Here is a 23,446-nt window from a genome sequence, read left to right as displayed (position 1 = left end):
CTCTGAGCATATATCTGGGTAACACAGGCAAATATTACACAGCGGGGTCATACAGCTAGATTTCAGGGCTGCGTCTCAAAACTCCTGTGTTCAAAACATTGCTGTTCAAAAAGCATCTGTGAGCAAATTCCCAACTGAACAGCACTATTTAAAATCTTCTCAATAGCAAGAAGAAGTTAAAATACCTTCCATTGCATAACCTAGGAGCACTACAAGATATCTCTGTGTGTAAATTCAGTAGTAACCTATGTATTTTGGTTGTACACTGAATAGGTGACATCTTGGCAGTTACTAGTTTAGCACAAGTTAGATGGGAGCTTAAATCTTAGTTCAGTTTACACCTTGCAGCACACAGCTTTTTGGTGTGTTTTGAAAGGAAGCACTTTGGCTCTTCACCTTTGGTAGTACTATTGCAGGTAGAAGTGGAGGAGGTTTTATTTCACAAGGAGATGAGGGCACAAAATACTATTGTGAACTTTTTCAAACAACTGCAAATCTAGTCAATGTTTTGGATTGTTTATTTCTTTTTAATTTTATTTGTTTCTTGTGGCTTTTGTATGGTATATTTCATGAATCTGCTGTCATTGTAGGAAGAAGGCAGAAATTCCATGCATGAAACTGTCTTAAGCAGTGGCCAACATGCAGTTTGTGTTTAAGAGTCCCAAACATGATTTGGCATTGATTACGCAAAAGGAAAGCAGGATTGAGGTTATGTTTTCTGCCAGAGGTGTAGACTTGCACCTGTTTCTTCTTTTACTTCCTGGCATACTGTCACAACTGTGTGTGAGAACTGGATGTTTTGACTACCTTGTCCAGTTGCAGCATTTAGATAAGTGCAGTGTGCCAAGCAAGAACAGTTTTACTGAATGCGTGTGCTGTGGAACAAAAAAGAGGCAGCTCATTGTGCTTTTGGTGATACTTGCTGTGCTACAGTGATGGAGAAAATAGTTTTCTTATGCCTCCATTCTGCTCTGTAGTAAGTAGTTCTATATGTTTCTGTGTGGAGGAGGAAGCAGTGATCATGACTTTACTTCCATTGTTCTAAATTGACATTTACATGCAGTACCATTCTGACCACTTTGACTGGTTTTGGTTGATGTTTCTGATTGAATTTTGAACTGCTACCTTGCCGTGGGCTTTGCTGGGCCTTTTCTCAGGGATATAGATTTGCCTTTAAGCCTGGTGAGAGGCAGTCTCATTTTAGTTTGTAAGTGCTTGTAAGTGGTCCTTCAAGGCAATGGAAAACAAAACATCTGGAAGGATGAGTCCTTATGTTTTTTTTAAGTGTACTTTGTTCCTCCAAGATTCATCTGAGTAATTCTCCTCACAGCTGTGGAGATCATATTACAGCAACCTTTTATATAATCCAAAATATTGAGTGCATCAACTGTGCAGAACAACCTGTTTTCTGATTATTTTTTAGTGATTTTTCCCTGAGATCCTAAAGTTTTTGGTTTGCCTGCTCCACAAGAGATGCTATAGAAATTTGTAGAAAAGGAAATTCCTCCCTGGCAGCTGGGAGTTTTGGGAGTGTGTTTTCCTGCATTTCTGTGTGAATGTATGTGCAGACAGGTGGTTAAATGTGTAGAGCATGAGTCTGCATTATAGCTGGGCTGGAATTTAAAGTCAAATGTCCTCTGAGGATCTGTTGGGAATTTCTCTGAAGCAGCACCTGAGGTACAAGAGCAGAAAGTTTGCCTCTTACGTACTGTGAGGAGGTGGCTTGGGGTGGGTAGGAAGGTGGTAGGTACTTTCCTGGAATCTTCAGAAGCTGAGTGGCTAGAGAGCCAATGAATTTGATAGCCTCAGAACAGAACTGCAAAATAGTTGGAGATAGCAAAGATATTTTTCTTAGAGCCTTTCAATTTTTTTTGTTGGAACATTTGTCTTTAATTTCTTCTTCATCTTCCCAATTTCTCCCTGACAGAAACAGGCAGGATTCTGTGTTGCTGATTCACAGAAACTTTACTCAGCACGATGTTTTAATAAAACATCAAGAGCAGAGCACATGGGACTTCCTCCATCATAAGAAAGTACAAGATGACAGAACAGCAATTTAAATGTGATGAAGGGCATTTTCAAGATAGATGTTTACCTAGCTATAACCTGTTCTTCAGCACATGTTCTGTGTACTTCAAGATATATCAATAAAAAGACTGCAGAAAGCACTTACGTGCATGTGGTTCTCTAGGTACAGGAGCATGGAGAGAAGCCCATGAATAGATGTATCAAACACACATTTTCTGAAATAATGCACTGGGGCCTCTTCACTTTTATCAGTTTCTGCTTTCAATATTTCTTGTGACCACACTAGATTTCTTAGCTCAGAAATGTAGATACTCTGTCCGAGTGTCACCACAGATGGCAAACAGAATGGTGGAATCTGCAAGGGGCATCCTGAATAAATTCCTCCCTGACATCTATATCTACACAGATCATATGAAGGGGGTCAGCTCTGGAAAGTGAGTATCCAGAATTTACAGGAAACAGATGTGTAATTCTGCATTTGTTCATCTGCTAGGGTGTCCTGATCTAATTTTACTGAGTTTTAGATCACAATCTTCTATTTTGTTGATTTTAAATAAATATTTCTCACAAAGAAAGAAAGCAAGGGTGATTTACTAGATACATTTGTTTTACTTATATGACAGGGATAGAAGTGTGTTTTCCTAAACAAGAAGTGCAGTACATCATTGCATTACGTTACACTGCCACAAAAGTCAATTTGAGCTCCCTTTGTTTTTACATCTGTTGCTTTGAAGAGAGATTAAGATCAAAGGTGTCATGATATGTTCAGGAAACCAAGTTGACTGGACCCTTTGATGGAAATGGTAATATTAAGGATGGGACCGAGGTGTTTTGAGGAAGTGTTAAAGCAGTACGGGTTGTGTTCTGCTGAATGGCTGGAGGAGTGTCTCTCATTAGTGAGGACTGGAAAATTAACTTATTGTACTTCCACAGATTCTATTTGCTATCAGGACACAGAAGCAGTGGATGTGATTCAGCCAATTTTGCTGGTATCTGTCATTTCTGTTGGCCTCTTGTTACTCTTCCTTGAGGTTGAAAGATTCTGGGTAACTCATTTTTTTGTCTTCTGTCTGTATGCTCAAATGCAGGCATGCATGTTTTCTTCCACTGTTTCTGCTTTTTGAAATATTTCCTTAAAATTTTTTAGATTCAAAAGTTTATGAATCTAGAAATTATTGAATAATTTTCTAGCATTTTTTTGTCTTTTCCAATCCTTCATCATATTTAATATGCCAGGTTTGTAACTTTAATGGCTCTAGACTGTTTACAGGATCAGAATTGAAAAAAATTTTCTGGGAGCTGTGTGGTTATCGGGTCTTGATTTTGTTTCTCATCTGTTTATGATATTTAAAAAGTCAAATGAATTGGGGCAGCAACATAATTTTTACTACATATAGCTCATGCAGACGGATAAACAATAGCATGGGAAGAGGAACTGAATCCCTATCAACCTGTGTGGCTGGGTTTCTGATGCTACTGTGTTGTAGACACATATTAAGTATGAGTCCAGTATGATAACAGTATTCTTGATACTAATTAGTCTAATCTTGCTAAATACTGTAGCTTCCAGGGAAAAAAGCTGAAGTCTTAAAGAAGGATAGTTTTGGTTTTGAATGTCACAGAGAAGAGACACCAGATACCATTGAAATGTTTATCAAATACAGACTAAATAAATGTGAAACATATCCTCCTCTATTTAAAAAAATAAACAACAAAAAACAACAAACACTTCTGAGGTTTGTGTGGCTTTTTATTTTCTTTTAAATTTTTCCTGTATAAAGAGTATGGAAAAATCAGCATAGATGGTTTTGTGGCAAGTGGTACTGGATTTGACTTTCAAGTACTGCTGTTAATTTTCTTTTTTCAGCGTCAATCTATTGTATCAAATAGGACATTTGTCATCCTGTAGGAGGAGCTGTTTAGAACTTGAAGTTCTTGGCTCATTACTTCAATTTTGTCCTTAAATGAAATGTACTTTTTCCCTTTCTTTCAGATCACCAGGTTTTGGCATGTGCCTTACTGCAGAAACCATCAATGGCACTATTCTCAGTGCTGAGCTAGCCTCAAACCCTCAGGGCCAGGGAGAAGCTGTGCTTCCTGAGGAACTGGGCCAGAGTTGTGCTAAGCTGCTGCTTGAGGAGGTCTACAGAGTAAGTGGCCAATATATTTTGTAGGTGTGTGTATAGATGTAAGGGAAGGAGGTGATAAAATAGGTAAGGGGATAGGTGGTTTTGGGGCACCCTCAGACAGGCTCAGATCTAAACAGAAATGATCTGATGCTTCCAGTGTTTTTTTCATCCTGGTAAAGAGTGGTTTTGCATGGTTTCTTTTACAGTGTAATGACCTACTGGGGCATCTTATTTGCAATGTCTGATATGTGTTATTATGAATCACAGGAGTGGCAAATTCTTCTGTTACTTTCTGTCTGCAGCAGAATTCAGTTAGCCTCGCATGGAATGTTATTTTTTTTTAATAATATGGATGGGTAATATTATATTTTAATTATATATGCAGTGCTTCTAAACTAGTGGTTGGAATGGGACATTATGAGTGGAAGAACATAGGAGGGGGCAGAAGGAGAAAAAAGCCTGGCAAGGCTCCACCCATGTTGGCGACTTCGTGATGCTGAGTCAGATGTGTTGAGAATTGTTGGTTGTTTGAAGAATTGTCTTAGTGGGTTGTTGGAAGGGAGCTAGGATGGCATTTACGTAGGAATCCTAAATGCGTCACAGTTTTCTTTATCAGAGACCTTTTTCTTTATTAAAATGGTTTTCATTTGTGGCATGAATTTTAGTGGATGAGCAGCTTTCAGTGTTACAAATGATTTGGCAAATAGCACCCTGATAAGTTTCTGATTTAATAAAGAACCTTTCAGCTGCTTTGCTTTGTATCTCCACAAATGTTTAAATAATTATGTTTTAGTATTGATAAAACACGTTTGGCCTTTAGGAGGCAGTCATCTACAAATTTTGCTTGTTATTTAAAACAACAAGTAGTTAATCTGAACTGTAATAACCTATGTGACTTGGCAAAGTGTTAAAACTGGCATTATTGAGATTCTGTATTAGGGAATGTAGCTAAATATCAAAAAAGCCCCTCAACCTCATAAATCACATCTATACCTGTGTTAAATTGTTAATCTCTGCCTCTATTATTTTTCCCTTTCCCTGTTGCAAATCTCCCACGTGTTTGAATTACGAGTTGGCCACTTTTTCCAGTCTTCCATTAATACTTTATCTTTGCTTTTTCAGTATATAAGCGGTGTTGCTAAAGGACTTTTCTAGCCCAGGTTTCTTGTCTCAGGGAAATGCCACAACCAAAATGTTGTTCCTGGGTACATTCTAGACTCCTTGTATTTGAAAGTCCAGCATGCATGGAGAATGTAGTCACAACTAGTGACTGAAATATGTCTGTTTCTGCAATTATGTAATGTCATGTAGTAATTTTTATTTCAGGTGTAAACTGTAAAAATCTTTTGGTACATTTATTTGTGTAAATGTCTTGGAAAACATCTTCAGGTAATCAGATGTCCAGAGGCATCAAAAATCCAGTTTCCACATACTTTTATCAACAACAATAGGTGTTTTTTTTTCTTTGAAACCATTTGCACTTGACAGATTAAAACTAGTTGAAACTAGTGCAGAAATTTGTCCAGATATTATGTTTTGCACAGGGTCAGATGTCAAAGAACTTATGAAATGAAGGGGTCTGGAAAGGCCTAAAGCAAGTAACTTTTTGCTTCAGTGTATGCAGCCATTTGAATATGAAGAGTCAAATTCTGTAAAAGTGAGAATCTTAAGACAACAGGAGAAACATTTTGAGGAGGAAGCAGGGTCAAACAAGTCTTTGAATCATAAAGTAACAGTCTGTTGGGTTTCAGTGTCTTTGAAGATCAGATTTTGAGTTAGTGAAGTTGTTAGCTTTGGCTTCCTATAGTACTGCTGGTGCTCCTGGAATACTCCTCTGTGTATGGGTGACTTCTGTCCAAGAGTCACTGAGAAATGCTGAGCAGTGTACAGACTATTTGTCCTTCACTACAGCAGCCCGCTCTGGGAAAGTTCTACTTTGTTGGCATTTTTGGCTGTTGTGCTACTTTTTCACTGCATTGCTTAGCCATTATTTAGTGAATTCCCCCTCTCCCTCCATCATAGGCAATATGATGGATTTTGTTACATAGTTTTCACAATAAATACTAGAATTTATGTATGACACGCATGGTCCTACAGTGCTAGCCTGAATTTTGAAAGATAAGATTTCTTTCTTATTTTCTTTCTTTCGTATTTTTGGGGGTTAGTTATTATTTTGTTTTGGAATGGGCTTTTTTAGGGTGTTTGGTTTTTGGACACTTTTTGTTTGGGGTGGATTTTTTGTTTGTTTGGTCTTTTCAGGTTTTTTTTTTGTTAGGTCACTTTGATTTAGGGTTGAACAGAGATGATGAAAAAACATGTTGCAAAGTGCAGTATTTGTTTAGGTGTAATATAGTATTTTTTATGTTTATTTGATTATGTAAGATTTTTAATGAAACTAAAAATCTGAAAAAGCAAGAATGGATTGCTCTGAGCAGGTAATCTTTAAGTCCCACATCTTTTTACAACACCTACTTGTTGAATACAGGGCTCAAGGGAGAATTTATTTTCCTGTTTTTAGATGTTCTTTTTATGAGATTATTTCATCATCTGTGTTTTTGCCAGTAGGTACTATGTTATGTGGGAGACAGGGAGGTTGGCCAGACAAGGGCACCCTGAAAGCACTGGAGACAATTGTCTGTAAAATGGCTTTAGGTGTTGGGTTCACCCACAAATCTGCTGGAGTAGGAGTTGCTGTTGAAAGGGGTCCAAGGACATTTTGTAAAGTGCTTGCTATTGTGTAAACTTTACCATCTAGGAAATCAAAGGATTTGAGTCTTTCTAAATGTCATTTTACTAAGCCTTCAAAACTATATTGAATAGATTGTATGATTCTTGGAATCAGCAGAGCTCTTTTAATAAACATTTGTTGATGGAAAGATGTCAGAGCTAGTTGACTAATAAGTTCCACAGGGTCTTAATTGCAGTGGCTCTGCAAGAGAGGGCAGTGGAGTGACTGACTAGTGTTGTCATTACAAATCCATATGCAGTTCTTTCTGAAGCTTAATTGTAGAAGGCCAGTAAGGATTTTAACTCTTGTCTTTCAAAGACATTGTTTATGGGAGCTTTATGTAGAGACTAATTGGCAGAATGGAAAGGCCTGGAAGAACTGGAAAAGGATTTAATTTTTATATTCTTTGTAAACATGAAAAATAGGGGAGTACATGTACCTATTTAAGGCTGAATTCTTTAATGAAGAAAGGCCGAGTTGCTAGGGGACCTTGAAGGGGCATGAAGGCTAAAGCTGTTTGTTTTATTGAGCTAGAGCTAAAATGACTGAAGGATTTAGTTGATGGCTCAATTTTCAAGATGGTCTTACTTCAGTGTGGTAAGGCTTTGCTTCATTCTTCTGGAAGAAGAACCCAAATCCCAAAAACCAAAATACAAACCCTCTGCAACAATTTGTTACCCTTCACATAACAAATTATTGAGTCCTGCAAATATGTACTACACAGGTAAGGGAAGAAATTGTGTTTATGACAAAATATAACTAACACTCAGTCAAAGCTGAGCTGAAGCTCAGAGAAATAAACCTTTTTGAAACACTGTTGTCCAGTACACAGAGTTGTGATATGTGTATGTACATGTCAACTGTAGTATTTGTATAGCATTTAAAAATAGATGGGATTTTAAGTGATCTGTGTCTAATTGTCACAGCTAGCTGGATCTAGCTCTGTAGTCAGTGTAAACAATAATGGAGAAACTGCCATAGACTAAATTATTACAGTCTAGAAGCTGCATTCTGCATTGGTAATGAGTGCCAGCTATTTTGGAACAAATGTACCTTGGCTCTGACTTTGCCCATCCCATTTCTTTTGGGAGGGCTGTTTTTAATTTTTGACTCTTGAGTAAGTGGCAGGTGGCTTGATAATAAAAAAACTTGGTTGGCCTTCTTGGGAGTGTTAAGTCCTTCACTTGGCATAAGTAACAGTTCAGTCATTAGATTACAAGCAATCACTTAATGTCACTGTCTGGGGACTGCGTTTGTAGGAATGGTGTTGCAAATGAGTGGTTTAGATCGCTTAAATCACTGCCAAAAGTATCATCAAAAGCAACTTTTTTGTATAAAATTGTTGATGTGCAATGAAGTTTGATGGCAAGGTTACTATTGCTTATTACATAGATGAGGCACACAAAGAGAAATCAGCTTAGAATGAATCTACAATGATTTATGCAGAGAAAGGGAATGCAAAAAGGGTAAGGATGGAAAAGGATAAGAATGCAAAAGGGTAAGGGAGGTCCTTCCTTTGGGTTACAAAAGTGGACCCCTTGCAAAATGTAGCCACAGACTTGATCAACAATTTGTCTAAAGAATGTAGCAGCATTTAATCATTGACTGCTGGAATGCTGACAGAATCAAATACTTCTATAAAGTGTATGTGCACTAGTGTGGGGAACAAACAAGATGAGCTAAAGACCTACATGCAGTCACAGGGCTTTTATCTTATTGTAGTGACAGAGACATGGTGGGATAGTTCATGTGAGTGGAATGTTGGCATAAAGGGCTACACCCTGTTCAGGAGAGACAGACCAGGAAGGCAGAGTGACAGAGTTGTCCTCTGTGTGAGGCAGCACCTGGAACATAATGAGTTCTGTCTTGGTGTGGATGATGAGCTTATGGGTCAGGATAAAAGGGCAGACTAAGAGTGACACTGTTGTGGGTGTTTGCTGCCTGATCAGGAGGAGGAAGTGAATTAGGTCATCTACAGGCAACATGGAGCAGCCTCAAAGCCACAGGCCCTGGTTCTTTTGGGAGACTTGAAGTACCCTGCCATCTGCTGCAGAACCAGCACAGTGAAACACAAACAGCCCAGGAGGTTCCTGGAAAGCACAGATAACCATTTCCTGACACAGGTAGTGGAGGATCCCACAGGGATCACAGAGTGCTGCTCAACTGATGCTAACAAACAGGGAAGGCCTTGCTGGAGGTGTGGCCATGAGAGTGTGGAATTCAGTACTGGATGAGGAGAAAGCAGGGCAGCAAGTAAGTTTACAACCACAGACTTCAGGAGAGCTAGCTTTAGCTTCTGCAGGGATATCTTTGTCGCTCTGTTGGGAACGGTGAGAAGAACGACACAGACTCTCTTGTGGAGTCGAACTGGAGAATTTCTCTCCGTTTATTACTTCTAATCTTTTTTATAGACCGATACGTGAAAGTACAGAAAAGTAAACTAACAGAAAACTCTTATTGGTTAATAAACTAACACATCACCATCATTGGTCAGTGGGGTACACCACCCCTTGACCTTCTCTAGCAAGAAGACAAGGAACAGACAAACAGCACCCGCAATGCTGTTTTCTATCTCTGAGGATTGTTTTAATTCCTCTTTATGATTTCCCAGGCCACTTTCTCAGGCAAGACTGAGAAAGTTATGTAGCCTGCTATTCCACAGACACCGTGCTGCCTGCTTCACAGTCAGCATCCATATATCTTCATGAAAAATGTCATGGGAACAAGCCCCACAGGGTCCAGGAGACTCTGAGAGGACCAAGAGAGTTGGTTGATATTCGAGGATCACTTCCTTCAGGCTCAAGAACAATGCTTCCAAATGTGCAAGAAATTGGGCAAAGGGGAAGAGATCTGATGGATAAATAAAGAAATTCTCTCAATATCAGGGGTAAGCAGGAAATACACAGGAACTGGGAGCAGGGTCAAATCACTTGGAATAAATATATAGAGGTTGTCAGGGTATGTAGAAAAGAGATAAGGAAAGCCAAAGTCCACCTGGAATTAAGTCTGACAAAGAATGTCAAGGACAGCAAGAAAGGCTTTTTCAAATACATCAGTAACAAAAGGAAAAGGGATAATAAGGGCCTGACACTAAATGGAAATGGAACCCTGTTAACAGAGGACACAAAGGAGGCAGAGTGAGTGAATGCTGCCATTGCATCTTCATCACTGACAAGACCAGGCCTCAGGGATCTCTGACCCAGGAGACTAGGGAGAAGGAGGGATTGAAGGAAGGCTTTCCTTGCTCAAGGAGGACTGAGCTGGAGTCAGGCAAACCTGGCATCCACAAGTCCATGGGCCCTGATGGGATGCACGCACGAGTGCTGAGAGAGCTGATGGACACCAGAGATAGGCAATTTACAAGCATCTTTGATCAAGAGAAGTACCTGAGGACCAGAAGAAAGCAAATGTCACTCCAGTCTTTAAAAAGGGCAAAGGAGGATAACCCAAAAAACTAGCAGCCAGTCAGCCTGATATCAGTCCTTGGGAAGGTGATTCTGGAGGCCATTTCTATCTACATGAAGGACAAGAAAGTGAACAGGAGTAGTCAGCATGGATTCATTAGAGGTAAATCATACTTGACTGACCTGCTTCCCTTCTATAATGAAACAACTGGATGGATGGATGGATGGATGGATGGATGGATGGATGGATGGATGGAAAGCAGTGGTTATTGTCTTCCTTGACTTCAGCAAGGCTTTTGACACTGTCTATCGCAACATCCTCATAGGCAAACTCAGCAAGTGTGGATTAGATGAGTGGACAGTGAGGTGGATTGAGATCTGGCTGAATGGGAGATCCCAGAGGTTGTAATCAGTAACACAGGGTCTGGCTGGAGGCCTGTCACTAGTGGTGTCCCCAAAGGTTAAATACTGGGCCCAATATTGTTTAACTTCTCCACCAATAGCTTGAACAAATGCACAGATGTCTTCCCAGTGAGTGCACTAATGACACAAAGCTGGAATGAGTGGCCAATACCCCAGGGGGCTGTGCGGACCTTCAGAGGGACCACAACAGGGTGGAGATGAGCAGAGAAGAACCTCCTGAAACTCGGCAAAGGCTAATGCAGTGGGCCTGCACGTGGGGAAGAATAACCCTGGGCATGAGCAGAGGCTGGGAACTGACCCACTGGGGAATAGCTCTGTGTATCTTGATGGACAGTGAGTCAGCAGTGTGTCATGGTGGCCAAGAAGGCAAATGATATCCTGGGGTGCGTTAGGAAGAGCACTGACAGCTGTTGGAGGGAAGTGATCCTGCCCCCGTACTCAGCCCTGGTGAGGCCACATATGTTGTGCTGTGTCCAGTTCTCAGGATGAGAGACAAGGTGTCCCTGGATCAAGTCCAGATGACACGACAAAGATTATGAAAGGACTGGAGCATCTCTGTTACGAGGAAAGGCCAAGAGAGCTGCATCTGTTTGGTGTTGAGAAGAGAAGACTGAGAGGGGACCTTATCAATGTATCTGGAGGGAGGGTGCCAGGAAGATGGATCCAAGCTCTTGGTGGTGCCAGGCAATAGGCAAGAGACAACAGACAGAAACTCATGCATAGGAAGTTCTACCTGAATACGAGGAAGATATTTTTATATATCCTTTACCGAGCAGGTGGTTGTACATTTGAACAGGTTGCCCAGAGAGGTTGTGGAGTCTCACTCACTGTCTGGATGCAATCCTGTGCCATGTACTCAATTAAGAGATGGCAACAAGTACTATGCTTGCTGTAGTGTATTTAAATCAATTCATACATGCACACACGTAGACATAAAGATGTATATAAGTTTAGTAAAATATGTCAGATGGCTTTGTACCTGTCAACACGTGAAGAGTTAAGCTTTGAGGGTTGAGTGTATCAGCCCAGGCCCTGTCAACAGCTTTTGGTGATTTTCTCCAAGTACTGCAGACTTGAGGGTTGTTGAGCTTCAAGAGGTGTACCACTTAGAGGGAGGTGCTGCTGAAACTTGCTGAGGCCTTGAAGAACTCAAAGACCCTTACCTAGTACTGCTGCCTATAGTGTTATGAGATGCTTGGCTTTAGCCTTCTGTCATTCTCTGTTCTGGCCACAGTCTGGGTCAGTTGTTACTGGAATTTTCATCAAAAAGTGCAGTAACAATAGTATTGTTCCACCTGGGCTATGATTTAGACAAAAATAATGTTCCAAGGCTGTCCATTAGAAAACAGCAGTTTGTTAGGCAGTTCCTAGGGACAGACTCTTTCTGGTGATTTAAAAAGGAACTTAACTGCCCAGGAACCATTAATCAAGGTCAGTGTCTAATACGAATTCCTGAGGAGATTGTAGAGTGGCCCAAGGGGATGGGGGTGGGGAATGTACCACCACAAATGGACATAACAGATTGCTACTGCACAGCAGTACTGGGGGTGACTGACTCACTGCAGCGAGAGAGCTTATGTAAGCAGTTAGGACATGATGGATGCATTGTGTTTTGATATATTTCTTAGGACATGGTTATCTCCATGCTGATTGAAGTTTTTGTATGAATTTGGTTATAAAAGTAGATACTTTATAATATTTTCAGCTGTAGAGAAACAAAACAGGCCCAGAGAACGTGAAGCTTTCATCCAAGTAGTAAGAAGCATTTTGAATTACTAGCTAAACTATAACTACAGAGAGTCCAGTGTCAGGAATACTCCTTACCAAACCCTTATCTGCTTCTTGTATGTATTTCTCTTTGGCAAATAAAACTGGTGAGATCTGTGGCTCTAGACTGCACCTGCAAATTCTGCAAGTACGCTGTTCACTCAAGATAAAGCACAATTTTTATCGATCCCATAGGTTTGAGTATGTGAACTTCATTTTGGTATGGCAAGTTCACACAGTTAAAAGGGCAAGTACTGCTGTAAGAGCATGTTTTAGGAATTGGGTCATGGTATTGAATGTAATAGAGCTACTTATTTTGCTGTGCTGTAGTTCATTGCATGAAATGCAGATTTTTTTTTCAGAAGAATGGAGCTGAGGCTTGTCACACAGAAGCAAGGCCATCCTGAAAATAAAATCTTCAGAATCCTCCCTTGGAAAGGCTCTCCCTTTCGGCCTCTCACTGACTAAATGTGTTGAGGTTGTCACACTGGCTGATTCTCTTAATCTATGTAGTCCGAAATTTATTTTTTCTTTTGCCTTCTTGGATAGTGTTATATCTTGAAATTATTATAGGTTACCTTTGTCAACAAAGGTAGCTGTCAGTTTACCTCATTAGAGGATTTGGTTTTAAAAATAAGACCTTTTAGTTTCAGCCTCTCCTAAGAGCCTATTCAAAGGATGTAGCATTAGGCCTGATGCAGCAGAACACTGTTCATAGATTTCATATGGCTGTGGATCAGTATGAATATAAGAACAGTCCAAAATAATGACAGATTTTTTTCTATTTTCAGTGGTTTTGCATAGCCGTAGTTGGTAAATAATCTCTACAGCAGCCTTGACCGAAAATATCCCTTTAAATTTATATATCAGCTTTGTAAGCAATTCTTATTTCTAATTCTAGCCTTCCAGTTCTAATTAATGTATGCATCATAGTAAACACCTTCCACATACAGAACAATTTACATTGCATATGACTTACTACAGTCAAATATGTACAAGAGCATGTGTGGTTCTACTTAATTTTATGTGTGGCTCTTTCACTTAGCAATTAAAAAAAAAAAGTTTCAATTTAATTATGGAGGGGAAATGTTTTACAAGTCTAAGCCCCCAAAAGTTGGCAGCAAGGGGTTTTGTGGGTTTTTTTTTTTAAGTTTGCTAAAACTGAACTGTTTGTCCAAATATAACTATCGTTATCATAAAGGGCTGGAATTCATGGATCTTCAGACACATGTGAACTAAAACTAATACTTCTTTTCGGTTTACTGCAAAGAAATTCTTCAGTGTTTACATTCTGGGATGTTAGAATAGGAGGGATGTTTCACCTTCTTATGGGTTTTGATTTAGTTCTGGTCTTGTCCCAGCCTGCCATGTGAACTTAATTTGTTGTTGTTAAAAAAATCTAGATTTTTTTTTTTTTCTTGTCCCTTAAAAATTGGGAGTGGTATTTCAGCCTTTTAAGTGTATCTTTTGCCTTTGTTACTCTCCTCCCATCCCAATTTCTGGTTTGTACAGAGATTAATTATTAAAACATTTTGGTTTGCAGGGAGGCTGTGTAGATTCAACAAATCAGAGCCTTGCTCTGCTCCTTATGACACTTGGACAGCGGGATGTTTCCAAAGTCCTGTTGGGACCTCTGTCGCCATACACGTAAGTTGTTATGTTCAGTTCAATTACACATCTTTGTTTTAATTCACTGGTCTTATTTCACAGCTATTTTTATATATGGAAGACTTTGCCTGTGGTAACAAATAGAATAACTAGTACCTGACTTCAAATGAGACAAGTGGTATAAGTTGCCTAGAGTTTGTTTCTACATGTTAGATGAGTTCCTTACTGTTCTCTATTATTCCTGTTTCTAGGAATTGCAGAGACAGGGTTTATTGATGGTTCTTTACCTGGAATGAATGTGTACATCAGTTGGCTTTTTGTTGCCTAGGGTACACTACTATGTTTTTCCTAGTGATCTCTCTGTAGCTGTATCATTAAATGCCATATTTCATATGGCTAGCCAAACTCTAAGGCTGCTATTTTTCCTATTAAACAGCTTAAGACTTCAATTCATGGAGCTGTTTCAAGGTTTTATTGGACAGCAGAATCCTATCTGGTCCTTCAGTCTCAGTTTTTACTAAAGCTTTGTCTGTAGCTGATAGTTGTTCAGAGGATAGGAAAAAAAATAATTTCTTATACTGCTAGTTGTAACACAGGTTACAGAATCACAGAATCATCAAGGTTGGAAAATACATCTAAGATCATCAAGTCCAACTTTTGACTGAACACTATTTCTTAAATAGACTGTAGTGCTAGGTCTGGTTGTTTCTTCAACACTTCCACAGATTGTGACTCCTTCAGCACTCATTTCAATTCTTAACAACCCTTGCAGTAAAAAAACTTTTCCTGATATCCAACCTTAATCTTCGCTGGTGCAGCTTGTGGCTATTTCCTCTAATCCTATCATTTGTTGCCTGGGAGAAGAGACCAAACCCTCACCTACCCTTTCAGGCAGTTGTGTCTCCCCAGTTGTGTCTCAGTTACAGAGTACTAGTGTCTCCCCTGAGCCACCTTTTCTCCAGGCTAAACACCCCCAGCTCCCTCAGCTGCTCCTCATAGGACTGGTGTTTCAGACCCTTCACCAGCTCCATTGCCCTTCTCTGGTCTCCCTCCAGCACCTTGGTGTCTTTCTTGGAGTGAGGGGCCCAAAACTGAACACACAGTTCAAGGTGTGGCTTCCCCAGCCCTGAGTACAGGGAACAATCCCTGCCTGCTCCTGCTGGCCACACTATTGCTGGCACAGGCCAGGGTGCCATTGGCCTCCTTGGCCACCTGGGCACTGCTGGCTCCTGTTCAGCTGCTGTCACCAGCACCCCCAGGGCCTTTTCCTCTGGGCAGCTTTCCAGCCACTCTGCCCCAGCCTGTGGCACTGCCTGGGGCTGTTGTGACCCGAGGGCAGGACCCAGCTCTGGGCCTTGTTGAACCTCACAGCACGGCCTTGGCCCATGATCCAGCCTGTGCAGATCCCTCTACAGAGCCTGCCTGCCCTCCAGCAGATCAACACTCCCACACAGCTTGGTGTCATCTGCAAACTGGCTGATGTTTCAACATCAGTTGTTGAAATTGATGCAGCACACTGGCTGGTGTTTCAACACTCAATCTCCCCATCCAGAACTGGCCCCAGTTCTGAGCCCTGGGGAGCACCACCGGTGACTGGCCACCAGCTGCATTTGCCTCCATCTACCACCAATCGCTGGGCCCAACCATACAGATGGTTTTTTAGGATAGAGGATACCCATCCAAGCCATGGGCTATTACTGTAGTTCCCTGGGTCTTTTTTCTGACCCTGCTGGTATGAGCATCACACTGGACAACTTCCAGTCGTCTGGGACCTGCTCAGTTAGCCAGGACTGATGCTACGCGATGGAGAGCAGCTTGCTGAGTGCTTCTGCCAGCTTCCTCAGTACCCTTGAGTGAATCCCATCCAGTCCCATAGACATCTGAGTGTCTAAATGGCTCGGTACTTTGTGTATTGCAGAAGATCTATTCTGCTCCCTGACCCCAGCTCAGGGGGCTGGTGGCCCTGAGGATAAGAGTCTTACCATTAAAGTAACTCAGTCTTTTCCTCATCCTTGGTGATGATGTTCCTCTCTGCATCCAGTAAGCATGAAGATTTTCCTTGGGCTTCCTTAAGCTTTTAAGGTATATATAAAAACACTTTTTATTATCTTTCACAGCAGTGGCCAAATTGAATTCTAGGAGAAACTTGTTAGGGAAACAGCATCCATTATCAAAACTTTAATTTTTCAGATTTGCAAGAGATTTACTAAATCACAGTTTTTTTCCTGGAGACTGAGCAGTTATTCTTTAGTCAAATGAGGGGAGGTCTGTTTATCTGACAATGGCATCAAATAGTAAGAGTATGAACTGTCCTTTTTCGGTTATCATGGTACCGATGCTGTATACGTGAAAGGTACAGTACTGTGATAACTGAAGAATGGTGGTGCCATCACATGAGAGCTAAAAATTACCTAACTGCTCCTCTCAACTCCTGATACCTTGGAAACAACATTCATCAGATTTTGAGGGAAGGCAGGGAAGTGTCCCATTGCACAAAAGGGAAGTAATCCCCTGTAAAGTAAGTATTCATGTGGAAGGTTTCAGAAGAGTAGATATTAGTGTTTGAAGTTCACAGTTAAGTATATGAGACAGTCCAATCAGTTGTCATTGTATTTTTTAATTTTTTACCCTTATTTTGTTCTGCAAAAATCAAGAAAATGCATTAGTTTATTTTGTAAGCAGGCTGAGTTCAAGTTGGTGGGTTGTCACTTCTTCCAAGCTAGGTGTATTCAGCAGGGATAAAGGTCAGGAGTACACATACAGAAGCAGTACATCATAAAATCTATGTTTCTGTGAGAATCGGTGATTCATCAGTCCTGTGAGGATCTGTTCAGATAGAATGCAGCTTTTTATACAGCACCCCCATGCCCTCAACTAAGACTGCTTATAGGGGGCTGGTAAATTTGGCTCCAAAGCAACTCATTGGACACACAAGCTTATGAAGTAAATTGCCATATTGCCATGTTCCATGTCCTTGTTTCTTCTTTTCTCTCAGCATTTGTCTCATGTCTCTGAGACATTTAACACTTTCACCCTACAGAATCTGATGTTACTTAAAAGCTATGTTATGCTAGATTGTCTTCTCTGTCCAGCATAAAACAGCATGAATGTGACAGTTCAGCTGGCTGCTGAGAGCATCACATGGGGACAAAATGCTCTGGAATATGTCCATTAGAATGAGGAACTTTCTTATTTTCATGAGAGATATCTGCTGCCTCAACTAACAATGGGGAGTGGAAGGGCAGGCAACACCATGAGCAGCACCAAGGCAACACCAAGACAGCAGGGCTGTGTTGAGTGGCAATGGGTCCAGTCTGCATGACCATCAGCTGTCTGCATTACCCCTTTCTTAGCATCCATATTTCACAGAAGCAAGTGCCTTTCTGTCAAGCTGAGCTTAAAATCAAGTGCAGGGTGCTGGCCATGCCACTAACTCACAGAGGTCAGTCTGACAGGACAGACCTGTCTGCAGACAGGTGGATCAGCATGAGCCAGTGTTATTTGAAGGACAGCAACAGGAAAGCCTGAGTGCCCCAATCCATGGCTTTGCAACGGTTTAGGGGCTTCAAGAGGTGGGGTTAGGATGCCTCTGCCTCTGTCAGCCAAGCTGACACTTTCAGTTTCTCCTCTGATGATGATGCCCAGAAACAGAAACATTTTCTCCCCCCGACCCAACCTTTTTCCTTTCTCAGCTGATACCGTAGAGACAAAACCTGGGATGTTAAAGCAGAACCAGCTATACAATAGTCTTTTTCATCAGTTTCTGTAGGGAGAGGAGTTTCCTCTTGTCATTCTATGGAGAGTTCTCCACAAGAAAAGTTTTCTCATGGCTTTTCATTTTTATGATTGGCAGCCACCTGGGAAAAAACTCTGCCATCATGCCTTCCTCTCATTTTCAGAAGACTTAGAGGTGTGTTCATGGGCCATCAACTCAAGGGGTATTATTTTGAGTTATTCAAAGGCAAAGGTTCTTTTCATCTGTCTCTGTGATCATCTCTGGGAACAGAGGTTTTTCTTCTTCTTTCCCCTGGGGCAAAGGGTCTTCATCAGCTCTCACTTCTCTTTCTCTCTGTTCAGGCATCTCATGGGATCACAGTTACTGCACCATCTGCTTAGCTTCATCAATGGATACCTCTGCTCAGATCTACAATTTGAATTCTTCATCCCCCCCCAATACTCATTCATTAATTAAAGGAGTTTTTCAGAACATTATTGTCCATCTTCATGGCCCGACCAAAAGAATATTTCAGCTTATTAAAGCATCTCCTCATTCTCCTTCCATCTGAGGCTTGACTCTTTCTCTTACTGACTTGATGTTTCATGTTGTCTTTTACATGTCAATCACTCCCACTTTCCTCTCTCTGGAGAGTTGATTAAAGTCTCTAGGTCTCATCTGTGTAGTGAAAGGGTTGAATCTGGCCCAAGCCTCGGCCAGGTATTGATGGTGTCAGATTTCAAACCGCTTTGGTGCCTCTTTCAGCCCAGAGCAAATGGTGCTTGGCCTGGAGCTCTCTGTGCAGGCCATGGGGGGAAATATTGGTGAGATGTCAGCAGCTGTGGCCTGGCCCAGCCTAGGGCTGGGGGTCCCCTGGGAAGGGCTTCAGCCACCCCACTGGAATGGGACCTGGAGGGTTTCCTGGGAGGGGCTGCAGCAGAGCCTGGCCCAGCCTGGGGCCAGGGGGAAGCCCTGCAGCCTCCATCCCCTGCCCAGGAGCTGCTGCCCAGCCTGCACTGGGCCGCAGAGGCCATGGGGGAGCAGGACCAGCCACACTAGAGTGCTGATACTTTTGAAAGCCAGAAAGAAAGAGATAAGCAGTTCCCAGGCTTTTTTAAAGGTGGTATTCACAAAGTGATCTCACTTTTCAGTGGTTAAAAATGCTGTCAGTTCTGAGAACTGCCCAGCTACTGGCCTGATCTCAAGCAGAGAAGAAGCTCCCAGCAGCCTCTCTCAAATAAATCACTTCAGTTGGTGTTTTCCACTTTGTTTTTCTAAATGCCAAACTACCACAGAAGGTCTCTGGCAGGACTCAGGAGAGCAGTCCTGGGGCTGCCAGTACTACCAGGCAAAGCCCTGTGCAGGTCCCAGGGCAGCTGAACCAAGAATGCACTGCTGGTGCACAGGTCTTCTCTCACACTGGTCTGTTAGTTGTTTGCTTTGCCCAGTATGTGAAGTTCTTTTGTACTTTTTGGTAATTCTTAGCAGGCTTTGGGTAAAAGACAGCACTTAGATAAACAGGCCTTTTACTCTTGTTGTTGGCTGTAAGGCCTCCAGTGTGGCTCACATAGTTGTCCCTGCACCTAAGGAGTAGTTCTGTTCAGTTGCTGCCTTGTTCTTGCCTGAACACACAGTGTAAATTTTCAGCAAAATAAACCTTCTCTGTACCTTTCACCCCCTCCCTCAGTCCTCCAGCCTGTGTCTGTGTGGTTGGTGCAGCCTGCACTCTTACTGGAGGTGTCCACCCGTGACCCAGACCAACCTCAGAGCTATTGCAAGCTTGCTTTCTCTCACATACCCCTACCTTCCCGCCTCTTTCTCTTCTATTTTCAGGGCTCACACCATTTGTGCTTCCACTGCTACAAGACAAAGCTGGCCTTTTGCTGCTTCTACATTCTCCCTTGATGTCCCCAGGCAGCCTGCCCCTTGTATGCACTCCAGCGAGCCTTTCTCATGTACATGAGGGCTGATATTTTTCTCACTCTGCCTTTATTTAAAAGGGAGAAGAGGCAGAGATGCAGGGTCGACCACCTATGTGCAAAGAGAGGTATTGGACTCAACTGATCCCACCAACATGTTGCAGAGTTTCCTGATCACCTTTTAGGATTTTTCCCTGAGTCTCTGGCCTCCACATGGCCTCTGGCATTTTAACAGTTTATTCTGTGCCCTCCTTGCAGTTCAGCATGCTACTCCTGCTGTTTTGGGGTTGGCTGCTTTCTTGTCACACTGCCAGAGCCTCTGAGAGGACTCAGCTAAGGAGAAGGTTGATACAGATCTTGTTGACTGTCAGCTTTACTGGACCATTTGTGCCAGCATATGCCCATTTGCCTACTATAGCTGCAATCAGAAACCTTGGAGCTGGGGAGGCACAGAAGAAAAGGTGCTTCTCAGTTCTTCCTTTCAACTGTTAGTCCATCTGAGAGATGAGAGAGCTGGTGTCTGTGCTGAGGCAAGCTATCAGTCCAGGAAGGTGCAAGAGAAAGTATACACAGCACTGGGAGAAATGTTCCCACATTCACCCTGCAGAGGTATTTAGCAGATTGCCTCAGAGATAAGATCATCCCAAGCACACACCAGTATGGGTAAAGTAGCCTCTCTTTTTCCAGTTCCTGCCATTTTCCTCCTCTCCTGTGCATATATCTGAGTGCAGGAGTAGCAGTGTGCCCATCTGAAGTGTATAAAGCAATTTTGCTCCTGCAATTTTCCTTGTACTCCTTCACAATTTCTGTGAATAGGAGCTGCCAAGAGGCTTTCAGAGGCCTCATGATGTCGCAGTGGGGATAGTCTTAGGCTTTTGGTCTCCTTCTTCCCATTTTGTGGGTACTTACTCTTGATTTGTTGTAATGATGTATGTGTGATTAGCTTGCAATTATGCTTTCAGCATGTAGAGCAGACAAGCCAATGTGTGAACAGGATGTCCACATTTCCTTTCTTTAAACTGTGAAAAGCATATACCAATTGCTGGAGGAAATTCAGTCTTAGCTCAAGACTGCAGAGCTGCTTGTGGCCATGACTGGAAGAATCCAAATTTCCGCCAGGAGCAATTACAAATTTTTTTGGTAGTCTTTTGCTGCAATTGCATGTTCCCTCTTTTGGAGAAGCCAATAAAAGTGTTTTCTTGGATGTTTTTGGGGTTTTTTTATTATTTGTTTATAGTTTTTTGTGTTACCCTTCAGTCTGTGTTTGTTTAGGATCAGTGTTATTGTTTAGTTTCTTCTTGCCTTTCTGTCTGAAATGATGAAAGGAATTTTTTTTTTTTTTCTGAAAATGGGAAAATGGGAAGAATTCTGAGTCTGGATGTAATTCTAATGAATTCTAATAATGAATAATGAAACATTTAACTGAGAAGTGGAGAACTCATTAATCAGTCAGAAATCAAACACATACTTTGGGATCTCTCTTAAAGTCTGTATCCAGTCTTTTGGCTATCCCTGTTTATATTTTATTTCTGCTTTAAACATTGGGCAAGGGAAAGGAGAATCACAGGCTGGTATGTGGTTCATATAGCCCTGATGAAGAGTCAGCATCAGGAGTAAATTACTTGCCTGGCAACTTTATCTCCTTTCTTCTTCCCTCACAATTTTGTCTTGCTAAATTACCACCATACCATTCCTCTTTCTGCTTATACAGAGCGTGCAGAGGTTTCAGTAGGGGTCATTAGCTAATTCTACAACAAAAGTGAGAACAGTGTTTGGTGCTTGTAGCCCTGTTTCTCTGTACCAAGCAATATTTTCATATTTCAGTCACCATACTCATTGCTGGAATTTGTGTTAGCACATAATGCTATTGGTCTTTCTGTTTTGTTTCTTAAACTGTATTATTTTCTCTCATTCAGAATTGAGTTTCTGCGACACCTCAGAAGCTTCTTCCAAATCATGTTTAAAATTGAAACCAAGACCACTGAGGAAGAACACACAGGCGGGGAGAAAGTCTTAATGACATGTGTTGGCATTGGATTTCACAACCTCAGTAAAACTATAAGATAAAAAACATCTACAGACTTTGTGAAAGACAGAAAATGCTGCAAAGATCTAATAAAACCTACCTGTCTGTGTACTTTGGCACAGGGAGACCTGTGATGATTCCAGGTGAGGGTATCCAAGCTCACTGCATGTAAACAATAAAGCTGACATTAGACTATTTAGATCTGTGCTATTTATAAATGCAATGCCAGTATTCTGTGCTTAGAGTGGCTCTCTGGAGTCTCAGCTGACTTGGGACTCTTTGCACTGTATTCCACTGAATAGGACACAAGTGCCTCATGTCAGTGTGGTCTCAAGCCTTAATGAGGTGAGTGCTCTGATTTTATGTATTTACTGATTTCACTCAGTTTTTTCTGAAAGGTTTAGATAGAGAGGGAAAACAAAATAGACCAAAACAAGTTTTGCATCGCAAAACAAATTATCACAATGGAAATATTAGATTCTTTAGATAATTGCAGAGATGATACTGGCATGAAAATTAAATTCTTTGTTTATACATTGCATGTGTGTAGAATTTATCAGATGCTCCTCTCCTGTTTACATTTACTAAATTCACAGAATCACAAAATAGTCTGAGTTGGAAAGGACCCAGAAGGATCACTGAGTTCAGCTCTTAAGTCAATGGCCTATACAGGGATGAAACCCGTGACTTGGCATTATTAGCACCATGCTTTGACCAGCTAAGCTCATCTCTGGGTTGCAGTGTCACGGCAAGAATAAAGTATCTGTCTTTTATTTTTCCTAATGTTAGAATGCTGCAGAAGAGATGATAGCCTACACTGAATAGTTTTAGCCTCTTTTTCAAAGATGGACATGGGAGGAGAGACTTCCATGGCAGCTTTTGACTTATCACAAATATTCATTTTAGATTTGTTTGGCAAGCTATACACATGATTCACAATTAGTTGTGAGTGGTAGCAAAAATAGCTGTAGGCTTTGAGAAAGAAAAATGTATTCAGTTCCACCATCATACTTTGTGCATCTGCTCCCTTTTTAAAGTGCCAATAATGCTTTATGGACTGTGTGCTTGGATTGACAGATGCAAAAAAGTTTCTACCAGGTTGAAAATACTTACCCACGAAGGCTCCTGGTAGATTCCAGGCAAACCTGTTGAAGTTAATGCTGAACTCCTGACAAGCGAAGAAATTTATATTTGACTTCAGACTGTACTTCATGTGTCTGGAGAAAAATAAAACTATGTCAAAAGCTGGTATATAGAGAGAGCAGATACTACTGACTGTGTTAAAATGGTTTTACAAACTCTCTGATGCCACTGTAAAGTGGGTATTACGTCTGTAGTATGAAGAATATATATTGGACCCAAAAAGGACTTTGACAAAACTTCGGTATTAGTTTTGTTTTGTTAACTTTTGCAGCCATATGAGTAACTTTTTTACTGTAGTTCATTCTTGTTGCAATGTGTCACATGTGATTTGAAAAAATAAAGTAATTTTTTTCCTAAATAAGGTTTTAGTTCTCTTTAAACCAAAACCAACAAAAACTGGGGGGAAAAAAAAAAGCCTGGAAATCATAACATAAATGGCTATCTTGAACTAATACATCAAAAAAACAGTTTTGGGAGTCGCCAGAGAGGGAGGAAGGGAAAGGGTGAAGCCTTCTTATCATTTACTAGCTTTCAAAAATTTGACTTGCAGCTAAGG

At 41.2% G+C, this 23,446-nt stretch overlaps 1 protein-coding gene across 9 annotated transcripts in view; it reads left to right on the top strand.

Annotated features, from left to right (window-relative positions):
- Positions 1 to 23,248, top strand: part of RCL1 (RNA terminal phosphate cyclase like 1) — a 37,917-nt gene extending 14,669 nt beyond the window's left edge. For all 9 annotated transcript variants that reach the window (XM_086867927.1, XM_023943668.2, XM_023943669.2 and 6 more), the window contains 4 exons: positions 2,337 to 2,462; positions 4,022 to 4,178; positions 14,023 to 14,126; positions 21,638 to 23,248. In XM_086867927.1, the coding sequence (XP_086724053.1) occupies positions 2,337 to 2,462; positions 4,022 to 4,178; positions 14,023 to 14,126; positions 21,638 to 21,788 (538 nt within the window). In that variant the 3' untranslated portion in view covers positions 21,789 to 23,248. The remainder of the gene's footprint in view (positions 1 to 2,336; positions 2,463 to 4,021; positions 4,179 to 14,022; positions 14,127 to 21,637) is intronic.
- Positions 23,249 to 23,446: the final 198 nt, after the last annotated feature.

This window comes from Cyanistes caeruleus, chromosome Z, assembly GCF_971803275.1.
Source record: "Cyanistes caeruleus chromosome Z, bCyaCae1.hap1.1, whole genome shotgun sequence".
Lineage (NCBI taxonomy): Eukaryota > Metazoa > Chordata > Aves > Passeriformes > Paridae > Cyanistes > Cyanistes caeruleus.
Note: the sequence above shows the minus strand (reverse complement) of the source record. Positions and strands in the feature narration are given on the sequence as shown.